At 61.1% G+C, this 12121-nt stretch overlaps 2 protein-coding genes and 1 long non-coding RNA gene across 4 annotated transcripts in view; all 3 read right to left on the bottom strand.

The window, feature by feature from the left end:
- Positions 1-8194, bottom strand: part of SIAH1 (siah E3 ubiquitin protein ligase 1) — a 71182-nt gene extending 62988 nt beyond the window's left edge. Inside the window, exon 1 of the mRNA XM_036346436.1 lies at positions 8074-8194. The gene's annotated coding sequence lies outside the window, so the exon portion shown is untranslated. The remainder of the gene's footprint in view (positions 1-8073) is intronic.
- Positions 1-8471, bottom strand: part of N4BP1 (NEDD4 binding protein 1) — a 30600-nt gene extending 22129 nt beyond the window's left edge. For both annotated transcript variants that reach the window (XR_004973658.1, XM_036346428.1), the window contains exon 1: positions 8074-8471. Coding sequence is in view for 1 of the 2 variants with exons in the window: in XM_036346428.1 (XP_036202321.1) it covers positions 8074-8271 (198 nt within the window). In the remaining variant the exon portion in view is untranslated. The remainder of the gene's footprint in view (positions 1-8073) is intronic.
- A 2405-nt stretch (positions 8472-10876) lies between these two features.
- LOC118674532 lies at positions 10877-12059 on the bottom strand. The gene is made up of 2 exons (XR_004973660.1): positions 11946-12059; positions 10877-11150 (listed from the first exon to the last, which is right to left on the bottom strand). It is a non-coding gene; the product is annotated as an uncharacterized LOC118674532 (long non-coding RNA).
- Between the last annotated feature and the right edge of the window lie 62 nt (positions 12060-12121).

Raw genomic sequence — 12121 nt, 5'->3', positions numbered from 1 at the left:
CCGGGCAGTGTGGGCAGCTCTGAGGGACCTGGAGGGTCCGTGGAGCCCACCCGCGTGGAGCTGCCACCCGCATGGACCTGTCACCGCGTGGACCTGTCACCGCGTGGAGCTGTCACCCGCGTGGAGCTGCCACCCGCGTGGACCTGTCACCGCGTGGACCTGTCACCCGCGTGGAGCTGTCACCCGCGTGGACCTGTCGCCGCGTGGAGCTGTCGCCGCGTGGACCTGTCACCCGCGTGGAGCTGCCACCGCATGGAGCTGTCACCCGCGTGGAGCTGTCACCAGCGTGGAGCTGTCACCGCGTGGATCTGCCACCGCGTGGAGCTAGCACTCAGCGGCCCTGCAGCCCAAGCACATTTCATCTTGGCGCCGAGCGGATCCCAAGCGGAAAGAGAACCTACAGCGCTACTGCCCGCTGCTCCTTGTTCCTGGCTCTGCCTTTGCTGTTCCCTGGCTCGGACGGGGCCAGGGCAGCCTCCCCTCCGCCAGCCTGCGGGGATCTGACTCTGCGGATCCGCCTGTCAGGGAACAGGGACCCACCCGTTCTCCATGCGACGGGACCATAAGGGACCGGGCTGGGCTCTCCGCGGTGCGGGCGCCTGTCCCAGGGGGTGAGGGAAGCCCTTGCAGCCGGAGCGCTGGGCCCGGTTGTGCTTTGGGGGTCGGGGGGCGCGGAGCGGGATTTACTTTTGACTGAGGCTGAGACTGTGGGGGACAAAGAAAGCCGCAGCTCTCTGCATGTCTGTGCCTAAAAAGAGAAAAGCCTTACTTCTCATGGTGTGAGTGGGAATACAGTCTGTCTCAAGGGATACTAATAAGTTAGATTATGATGTTTATTTTCTTTTAAAAAAATACATTTTATTGATTTTTTACAGAGAGGAAGGGAGAGGGATAGAGAGTTAGAAACATTGATCAGCTGCCTCCTGCACACCCCCCACTGGGGATATGCCCGCAACCAAGGTACATGCCCTTGACTGGAATCGAACCTGGGACCCTTGAGTCTGCAGGCCGATGCTCTATCCACTGAGCCACTGGTCAGGGCACGATGCTTCTTAAAGAAGCTTGGTTCTAACTGGCTCATAGAGAACAAGCCTTGGCCTAGCTCTGTGTTCCTAGAATTCCCAGCAAATAAAGAAACGATGCAGCTGGTACTGACGTGTGAGCCCTTCCAGGACTCCGCCCCCGCCCCCCCTGAACCTCAAAAGTCACAGAAACAGATGCTTCGAGAGCATTTTTATTTTTATTCATGTCCTCAAAATAACCCTTAGAATAACGGATGGAATTTGATCAATTTAATGCTAATTTTAAAACAGAAGTCCTCCCCCTGAGGTTACTACCTTGGCTATGATAACAAAGTGATAACTTCACGTCTTCACCTGAACAACACCAGGGCTGACCAGGAGACACTGCGACCTGAAGGTGCAGGCGCAGGCAGGACGAGGATGCTGGTGACCGGCGGGCGGGGAGGCCCAGCCACGGACGCCAGCGCAGCCGCCGCTCCCGCGGACACGAGGGGCCACGCAGCCCGCGCTCAGCAACACGGCGAACCACGAAGTGTCAGCCCCAGACCAGCCAAACCTCCCTGTAGCGGAAAGGAACCCCTTAAAGTAACAGCGGAAAGGAATAATCCCGTTCCTTTAAACAAAAGCATTTTCCTAGGTTGTTTCCCTAAGACATAACCTTGTTTAAAAAAAGTTCTTTAATTAATTATATAAGGACCCCCCCCCCCTTTTGTTCTTGGATCGCAAACCTGCGAGCTGTATGCAAGGCCGTTAATTTAGTGCAAAGGCGGCGTGGAGCAGTGGTCCTTGATCTGATGAAAACCCGGGACACTCGCTGGTAAGCGGACAGGGAAGGAAACGAGTCATGAGCAGTCACCGCCCCCCCGCAAACTCAGGGAGAGAACCCCTTATTTCCACATGCTGGCACAACCCCAAAGCAGCAGCCCCACCAAGGGCTGGACAAACCACTGCTTCTTCAGAAGACGGTTTTCACAACCAGGGCGAGTAAAAAATACCATTCCTGGAAATGCAGAAGCGCCGCCAGCCTCCCTTCTGGTAAAATCAAAACAAAAACCCGACGTCGCCGCCCAGTATGACATCGACCCGTTTCCGCCGCGGCCAGGCCCACTGCTCAAGAACCCATTCAGGAAACCAGGGACCAAAAAAATTAAACAATCAACCAGAAAAGGCGTGAGCAGAAGGAGAAGCGGGCACCAGGCTCTCGCGGACGGAGACGAGACCCCTGCGGCCGGAGCCGTCCAGGCCCCCCCACAGGCCGCACCTCCCCCCCCTCCCTCTTGCTGCACAAAAGTGCCGTCAGGACTCAGAGTGGGGAAAGGACACCCACTGCCTCTTCCTCAGACCCCCCTCCCCTCGTGTGCTTTGCCTCACAAACTAAAAGCTCGTTCCCAGGTGCAGTCATGTTAGTGCTGAAGGGCGACGGTCCTCCCAACTCCTCTCCCGCAAGCTCTCCAGGCGGCTCCGGCCGGCCCCTGCTCTGTCCCCGGCTCCTCGCTGTGAGGCTGGGGCTCCGGGCCGGCCCCTGGCCCCTGCTCTGTCCCCGGCTCCTCACTGTGAGGCTGGGGCTCCGGGCCGGCCCCTGGCCCCTGCTCTGTCCCCGGCTCCTCGCTGTGAGGCTGGGGCAGCAAGCTCAGCGCCTACGGCTCCCGGACACACTGCACGCAGGAGCCGGCCACTCGCTTCCAATTCCTGCTCCTCTGCGAGCCTCCAGGGCAGGGTCCTGGCGCACCAGCTCCCTTGGCACCGACGCCCACGCTGGATCCGGTGCCCTCGGCCCTGCAGCGCCTCCACCCCTCTCTCCGCCTCTCTAAGTGGAAAGGGACACGTCCACCTCACGCAGGACCAAGGAACCCCCCCCCACCCCCCCACCCCTTGGCCCTCAGAATCCCCCACGGCCAAGGTTCTGAGCCCGAATTCCTCTCTCACCACCCCTGGCGGCGTCTCCAGTGCTGACTGAACCTGCCCTCTCTCAGCCCCACTCCCGCGCCCGAGGGGACACAGGCCAAGGTCGGTCCCCACTCACCCTGCATCCTGCCCCTCCTGCCCCCCCCCCGCCCCTCGCAGGCCCAGGTCACTGGACGTAGGTGGTCAGCCTTGGACGGGCTTGGACTGCCCTAGCCCAGAGGCGGGCCTCTCGGAAACCCCGCGGGGCCGGGGCCTTTTGCCTTGTGGGCTGGCGCCCCAACACCCAGTGGGCGACCACCACCCACTGAGCATTTCGGGACCAAGTCCTGCTCCGAAGTCAAGCCATCGCACCGTCCGTGGCCCTCCCTTCAGCCCCCCCACCCCGTCCCCCCCGTCCTCCCACACTCTTCCCAACGCACTCCCACAGCCCCTCCTCCGCATCGCCCCACACAGCCCCCCCCCCCCGTCTCCCAGACCCCCCCACTTCCTGAGACAGGCCAAGGGCCTCCCAGTGCCCACTTCCGCAAAGGAAGCACCCGCCCACCCCTCCTGCCTCGCCCACTACCTAACGGAGGCCCCCTCACCCCCCTTCCCCCCCAAGGCCGCCGAGAGCTGAGGCTGCCCACCTGACGCTCAGCATGTGTTTGGTTTCTTTGGTTTCTTTTCTTTTTAAAGAAAATGTGCAGTTGATCAGACATCACTGGGCCCATTTCACAAGGTGTCACTGGCTCCTACGAGGCCTGGGCACCTGCCCTCTCCCCCAGGGCACCAGCGAGTGCCTGTCCCCCAGTTCCTCCCGACCCGCCAGCACCTCCCCACGCGGCCAGCCCGCCAAGTGCAGCCACCTGGACCCGGGAAACATCGCAACTGGTGGCTCTCTGGTCTAAAGCAAGAGATCTAACTCTTCCCGCTGGCCAGGCAGGCTCCCTCCCGCCTCCTTCCTCCCCCCACTGCCTGGCCCCAGGGTCCCACCTGCTTTGCAGCTTCCATCCCACGACGGAGTGAATGAGGCCTGAGTGAGGCCACAGCCCAGACACTCCACTTCCTCTCTGAAGTTCGTCCACAAACGTCTGTGCCTGCACGTCTGCCCGCCCCCCCCCCGCCCCCCCCCCCCGCCACGGGCCCTGCGGACAATGCCCTCCTCTGGCTTTCCTCTCACTCCGGCCCGGCCTCCCTGGCCCTGGCAGAGACACTGCGTGGCTACACAGGAGGCTCAACCCGCTCCCCAGTTTGTACGACCCCAGCCAGCAAGGCGGGACGTGAATGCGGGCGACGGGCCTCTCCTTGGAGAGGTACGTGAGGCCATCGCTCTCGCTCACAGCCCCCCAGGCCTCCCACCGCCGGCTGCTGGGCAAGTCCCGGCTCCTCAGCGGCTCCAGGGCCTCGTGCCCTGGCCCTCATGCGGCCACTCCCCCTCCCGCCCTCCGCGCTCAGGCCTGTGAGGAGCCGCAGTCTCGCATCATCGCTGTGATTCTGCACCCGCTCTTCTCTCTGGAGAGCCCGCTCACCCCCCGGCGCCCAGCTGGGCAGAACCACCCCCCTCTCCGCTGAAAAGGGCCACGCGGGCCACGCTGCGCGATCTGTTTCCAAGTGTCTCCCCCCGCCCGGCTGAGCTGTCAGGAGGCAACAGTGAGTGCACTTCTCGGCACACTTTCTTTATTGCTTTATTTTTAAATATATTTGCATTGATTTCAGAGAGGAAGGGAGAGGGAGAGGGAGACAGAAACATCAAAGAGAGAGAATCATGGACCGGCTGCCTCCTGCACGCCCCCTACTGGGAATCGAGCCCACAACCCGGCCTGTGCCCTGACCGGGAATCGAACCCTGACCTCCTGGTTCCTAGGTCGACGCTCACCCCGAGCCAGGCCGGCCGGCCGGGCTGGACACATTTTCTTTAAATGTCAGCTGCTGGGCTCCACCAAGCAACAGGCAGTCAAGGCACCCACCATCTTTTCTGACACCAGGGCTGTCCTCTATCCCGGTCCCAGTGAGAACCGTGTCACCCCCTCCCGTGTCGCTCACGCTCACGGGGAACAATGCCCCTTCCACAGAGGGGTCTTCTTGCCTCCAAATACAGATTGTCAGACAGAACCGCCCCCGTGGGGACCCTCAGACTCCCTAACGGGCGCCCGGCTCCCCCGAGGGCCGCACGGAGCCGCACTCGCCCGTGCTTCCTGGCTCCCAGGCCTCTGCTCCCAGCCACCGGCACTGGGATCGCCCAGGCTCTTCACCGGCAGCTGAAGCCGCTTCCTCCATGAGCTTCCCTCTGACAACGGGGCCGATGCGCCTCGGTGACCGCCCCAGGCACCACGGGCCACCCTCTCCTCACCTCGCCAGTCCTGGGCCCTAACTAACTCCGCCTCCATCTGCCCTCTGGCCTGTGCGGACGGGGATGGGCATTTTAAAAGCCCGAAAGCCAAGTGCTGAGCCGCTGGACGCGCCCGGAACGGTGGCCCGCAGCGCCCCGTGACCACGCTCAGCAGCCAGCCTTTCACCCCTTTCCTCCAGCTCTCCTCCCCCCTCCCCCCTCCTCAGGGGACACACGGCAGATGCTGACGTCTGCTTTCCTGTTCCTAACTTCAAAAATCAAGTCAATGGTTTTCCCTCCCTCAAAAGGATGTAAAACAAACTGCAATGCGAGTTAGCAAAAACCAAAGGCCCTTGCATGTGGTACTCGCTTCCCGGGAGCCTCGAGGGGAAACAAACAAGAAAAGGATTTCTGGCAAAGGGGAGGGTGGGACCGTGAGTAACACATTTCAGAGATAAGCGGGCAGGTGACACACGCTTCCAGACACCGCGGCACACCTTCTCCCATGAGCTCACGCCCAGCGGCGCGGCAGGGACGGGGAGAGGACGGGGTGGCGGGGAGAGGACGGGGTGGCGGGGTATGACGGGGGGGGGGGGGGGAGCTGGTGAGAAGGGCAGCCAGTTTTTTCTGTTGTGCCCAAGAAGCACTCTCCGCGCTCAGGGTGAGTCCAGTCGGGCCGAGCTGGAGCGGGCAGTGCTCCAAGCCAGGGAGCCCCCGACAGACCCCAGGGCAGGTTTCCCTGGCGGGCGGCTGAGGCACAGAACGGGGCAGGTGGGCGACTGGAGTGTGTAACGCAGAGGGGTTCAGAGGGAGGGAGACAGACCACGGAGGCCCTAGGACAGGGGTCTCAGCCTCCCCAAGGCCGCGGCCCGTTAACACAGCTCCTCATGTGGTGGGGACCCCCGATTTCATTGTTACAGATTGAACATAATTAAAGCACAGTGATTCATCACAAAAACAATATGTAATTAGGTATGTGTTTTCCGATGGTCTTAGGCGACCCTGTGAAAGGGTCGTTCGACCCCCGCCAAAGGGGCCGCGACCCACAGGTTGAGAACCGCTGCCCTAGGAGTTCCCAGGGCAGGAGAGGAGCTTTTGTGAGGGCTGGGACGAGAAGAGGGGGACGGGAGTGAGGCAGTGATCAGGGGGCACCCGCCCAGAATGAGGGCTTATCTGCAGCAAAGGTGCGGGAAGGGGAGGTGGTGGCGGGAAGGGGAGGTGGTGGCGGGAAGGGGAGGTGGTGGCGCAGGCGGCAGGCTTTCCTAAGGAACCTCAGGGCTCCGCGAGGCCAACCTCTCGCCCCGGGACGGGGAAGGGCGGATCCGTTGTCCAGAGTCAGACAGACGGTTCAGAAACGGCAGGGCAGGAAAGCACGCCTGCTCCGACACCTGCTGCGTTTCCAGCCGCGCTGCGGAGAGGACTCACACAGTTAAGTGTTCTCTCCTCTCAACATGCGGAAAGCAAGCCGCCGGCTTTTCCATCCAAGAAAGTAGGGCGTCTCAGCGAGGCTTCAGGCGCCATGGCATTTCCGAAGTCCCGGGAAGGTTCCCCGAGCCCCAGAAGCTCCCCGCTTGGGAGCCAGGGCTCTGGAAGCGAACTCTGGAAAAGCCTGGAGAAGCTGGCACGTGGGAGGGGGCCAGCGAGGGCCGTTCCCTGGCGGTTTGGGCTGGAGGAGGGAGGGGCCCGCTGGCCGCCCCCATCAGGTACAAGAGGAAAACGCTGATCTAGAAGGTGAGTCACCACCTCAAAAGTTTCAGTTTCCCCAGCTGTGAATTCACTAGTAAAGAGAGAATAAGATCGGCCTCATCGGATGTGTAAGGTGCGCAGTGCATTTAGCTCGATGTCGGATGTGCTAGAACAAGACGGTAAATGCGAGTCCTACCTAACATCACAAGAAACGATGCCGTTTTTAAACATTATCATCAAACATCCGCACCTCTTCTGCATACGCCTTGAGTCAGATCTTCAAAGGGGACTGAAGCCCCCAAAAGGTCCAGCCCGGCGCACCTCCCAGGGGCCACCTGCCCCACACCCCCCCCACACCGGCCCCGCGCACCCCCAGTCCCACACCCCCCCACCGGCCCCGGGCACCCCCACCGCCCTCCCCACACCTGCCCCGCGCACCCCCAGCCCCACACCCCCCGCACCGGCCCTGCGCATCTCCAGCCCCGCGCACCCCGGAGGGCGGGGGAACCATAACAACAGGCAGCGGCGTGGCGCGCGCTCAGGGCCGGCCTCGCTCCGCGACAGCCCAGGTAGGTCGGCGCTTTCGTCAGCGCCCCGCGCAAATGGGGAAACCGAGGCGCCGGGATGAAACCGTTAGCCAAGGTCACACGGCCCGAGGGCTGAACACGCAGGTCGGTGCGCTTTAACCCTCACGCCGGGCCGGGAGGCGGAGTGGGGCGCCCAGGGATAGAAGTGGAGCGCCCAGGCCCCGATCATGCGGGGCCCGGAGGCGGAGCCCAGGCCCCGATTGCGTGGGCGGGGGATCGGAGTGGGGCGCCCAGGGACCCCGACCGCGCGGGGCCGGAAGGCGGAGTGGGGCGCCCAGGCCCCGATCGCGCGGGCCGGGGATTGGAGTGGGGCGCCCAGGGACCCCGATCGCGCGGGCCGGGGGTCAGAGTGGAGCGCCCAGGCCCCGATCGCGCGGGCCAAGGATCGGAGTGGGGTGCCCAGGGACCCCAATCGCGCGGGCCGGGGGTCGGAGTGAGGCGCCCAGGCGCCGATCGCGCGGGGTCGGGAGGCGGAGTGGGGCGCCCTGGGTCCCCGATCGCGCGGGGCCGGGAGGCGGAGTGGGGCGCCCAGGCCCCGACCGCGCGGGCCGGGGGGCGCACTCACCTTGGCGCTGTGCACCGCCTCCTGCGCCCCGCGCAGCTGCAGCCAGATGCGCGCGGGCAGCGGCTCCTCCGCGCCGAGCGCGCCCAGCACGGCCAGGCTCACGCCGAACAGGCCCTCGATGCGGCCGCGGCTCCGCTCCAGCAGCGCCGCCTTCTCCGCGGGCGCCGTGAACTCGTCCAGCACCAGCCGGGCCGCCATGGCGGGCGCGGCCTCCCGCGGCGGCGCCGGGGTCGGGGCGGCGACCCCCCTCCGCGCGCGGCCGCTGTCCCCGAGCCCGTGGCGGCGCGGCCCTGGGCCCTCGCCCCGCGCGCCCGCCGCCCGCCGCCGCCCGCAGGCCCGGCTACTCCATCGCGCCCGGCGCCGGGCTGGGCCACTGGGGCAGGGCCGCCTCCGCCCCTTGTCGCCGTCGCCGCGGCCCGCGCCGCGCATGCGCCCCGCGCGCTGCCGTCACTGGGGCTCGCCGCCCGCGGGGGGCGGGGGGCGGGGGCCGCGAGGCGACGGAAGGCGACGTCACCGCCGATGCCATGTTTGTTGAGGGCAAAGCCCGGGCTCGTTCTTTGGGGAGCACCTCGCGCTCACGTGGACGCAGCGCCCTCCCAGGGACCAGGGGGTCCTGGTTCGATTCCCGGTGGGGGCGCGTGCCCGGGTGTGGGCTCCACGCCCAGGAGGGGGTGCAGGAGGCAGCCAATGGGCGTGTCTGTTGATGTTTCTCTCTCTCCCTCTCCCTCCCTCCCTATCCGAAAATCAATAAAAACATTTATAAAAAATAAAGGAGAATTTACTCTTTAAAACAAACAACAAACAAAAAATGCTTCCGGATGACCTGTTGGATGGTGAACTTCTGGTTTTGCAGGTGGGGAAACTGAGGCTCCGAACGAGGAGGCGGGACTGACCCAGGGGCAGGCCAGGGATCTGCTGGCCTTCAGACATCCTGACCCCGGCACCAGGGCGCTGGAGATTGGGTTGGGCTGTCCAGCTTCTCATCAATGGATGGGCACGGAGTTCTGGCAGAGGGGGCAGCTGGACAGGCACAGGCACAAAGGGCCAGGGAGGAAGGGCCGCAGGGCAGGAAGTCTTGGATGCCTAGCAACAGGCAAAACTGGGAAAACAGGCTAGGACAGTGATGGCGAACCTGTGACACACGTGTCAGAGGTGACACGCGAACTCATTTTTTTGGTTGATTTTTCTTTGTTAAATGGCATTTAAATATATAAAATAAATATCAAAAATATAAGTCTTTGTTTTACTATGGTTGCAAAGATCAAAAACTGTCTATATGTGACCCGGCACCAGAGTTAAGTTAGGGTTTTTCAAAACACTGACACGCCGAGCTCAAAAGGTTCGCCATCACTGGGCTAGGACCTTACCCCCGGGAGGCCTTCCCTCCCCTGGCATGTGGCTGGCCATGTGGTAGACCCCTTCGAGGAGGACAGGGGGCCGGGAACAGCCTCACAGACTCCCACACAAGCCCCTGCAGGACCCTCCCCTGAGCACTGAGCCCTCGGGACAGTGAGGTTCTGACCCACATCACATCATCAGAGGAACAGAGCTGCGGGTCTGCTGACCACAGAGACGGGGTTTTAGTCAAATGAGAGGTAACACCTAGGCCTCAGTGTGTCCCAGCTCCAGGCCCAGAAGAGCAGCGGAACCAGACAAGGCGAGGCCGTGGCCGGCATCAGGCCCAGCTGCACTGACTGACGACCTCCTGCCCTAGTGCCAACCCATCCGTCAGTCCGTCTGTCCGTCTGTGGAGACCAGGCCCTGAAAGGACACACCTGGGAAGCTGATGAATATTCTCTTGAGACCTCCCCTAAAATTCCCACCTTCAGAAAATAGATAAAAACCCTTAAGACCAGGGCCCCATGTACTCGCTCCCTCTCCTCTCCCACGCCCTCCCTGTTCCCCCTTCTTTCCTCAGCTGCCGACTCTTCGATTTCCTTCTCCTAAGCTCCCAGGGCCCTTCTCTCCTCTGTAACTTGTTTCCCGAGTCCACGAGGCCCAGCCGGCTCACTCCTTCCACCTCTGACTTTCTAAATAAACTTCTTGCGTCAGAGTTCTTGCTCTGAATTTTCTTAGGCGAACTCAAAAACAAAGGTCTAATACATCATTGTTAACAGTTCCCCCGTTCCTCTGTCTCTCTCTCTCTCTCTCCCCCTACCCATCGCCCATCGCTCTCTCTCTCTCTCTCTCTCTCTCTCTCTCTTTTTATATATATTTTATTGATTTTTTACAGAGAGGAAGGGAGAGAGATAGAGAGTCAGAAACATCGATGAGAGAGGAACATCGATCAGCTGCCTCCTGCACACTCCTCACTGGGGATGTGCCCGCAACCCAGGTACATGCCCTTGACCGGAATCAAACCTGGGACCCCTCAGTCCACAGGCCGACGCTCTATCCACCGAGCCAAACCGGCTCCGGCCCTCTCTTTCTTCTTTTCTTTCCTTTCTCTTTCCTCTTTTCTTATCTCCCCCCCCCCTTTTTTTCTTCACTAAAAATGGTAACAGAAGCCCGGATGGCATGGCTCAGTGTTTGAGTGTCGACCTATGAACCACGAGGTCTCGGTTAGATTCCAGGTCAGGGCCCAGGCCCAGGTTGTGGGCTCCATCCCCCGTGTGGGGCGTGCAGGAGGCAGCTGATCCATGATTCTCTCTCATCATTGATGTCGCTCTCTCTCTCTCTCTCTCTCTCTCTCTCCCCCTCTCCCTTCCTCTCTGCAATCAATAAAAAATATATATTAAAAAAATGGTAACAGAAGAAAAAACTGGAAATAATAAGTATGGAGAATTGAAAAGCAAACAAGTGGTTGAGAAAAATCCGGGAACACGCTTTCTTTGGGGAGGGAAGGAGGAGGGTGTGTTAGAGGAGAGGTACAGAACGCGGGGGTCAGGGGCTCAGCCATGGTTGGACTGTGGGACTTGGGCACATACACCGGGAGCCCTGTCCAGTTCTGTGTTCCCGTCTGTGAATCCAGGGTTGTACTCGGCAATCTCTGAAGTCCTTCTCACACCTCGGCAATCTCTGAGTCCACGGAAACAGATGGTGGGAGACAGAGGGTTGGTTTCCTCTCTCTGGGCTAACTGTAGTAGACAGAGCAGACACGTCTGAATTCCTCATCTGTGAAATGTGGTTAACAATAGGACTTCCTATTGTTGTGAGAGTTAGTACAGTCCCCAGGAGTCGAGTGAAGAAATCAGAGTCACTGCCATCAAGCAGTTACATGGCTGAAATCGGTGTTTTAGTTCAGCCCAGCCCCGCGGTCGGCAAACTGCGGCTCGCGAGCCACATGCGGCTCTTTGGCCCCTTGAGTGTGGCCCTTCCTAAGCCTTAGGAGCACCCTAATGAAGTTAATAACAATGTACCCACCGATATAGTTTAAGTTTAAAAAATGTGGCTCTCAAAAGAAATTTCAATCGTCGTACTGTTGACATTTGGCTCTGTGGACTGATGAGTTTGCCGACCACTGGCCCAGTCAGAATTCAGAGCAAGGGTTCTGGTAGGTCGAGGAAACAGTTCGATTCCTGTTCTAACTAGCTCCGGAACGCAAACGTCAGAACTTTCCAGTCCCGTGTTAATGCCTGAATACACACACACCGAGCCCCGGAGAGCCTTCTGATGACAGGCTGTGTATTTAGGCCGCCAGCTGGTGAGAGGGCGAGCATCTCAGACCAACCCAGAGGCTAACACGCAGCACCGAGTCTGCTCAGGAATGTGCTCTTTTTCTGTACGAACCCTCAGCTTCTCTCTCTTCTTCAGAATGCTCCGGGCCTGGCCTGGTTGTGTTTCCGGTTTGCAAACCCTCAGACCCTCGAACAAATCTTTTCCCTTTATTTCTAGCCGAAGCCCCTGACTCATTGACGCCCACTCAACAGTACCTGGGCACAGTCAGCGATGACTGCATAAATGTTCGCTGTGATTGTTGCTCCATTAGCCGTCTACTTAAGGCTCCATTGTCACGGAAAAGCTCGGTGTGGCTTATGCAACCGCAGCACCGAGCGTGGGGGCCAGGGAGCCCCCTCCCTCTGTGCCGATTCCCCTGGAGGGACAGGCG

The sequence above is a fragment of the Myotis myotis genome, unplaced genomic scaffold (assembly GCF_014108235.1).
Source record: "Myotis myotis isolate mMyoMyo1 unplaced genomic scaffold, mMyoMyo1.p scaffold_m19_p_19, whole genome shotgun sequence".
Lineage (NCBI taxonomy): Eukaryota > Metazoa > Chordata > Mammalia > Chiroptera > Vespertilionidae > Myotis > Myotis myotis.
Note: the sequence above shows the minus strand (reverse complement) of the source record. Positions and strands in the feature narration are given on the sequence as shown.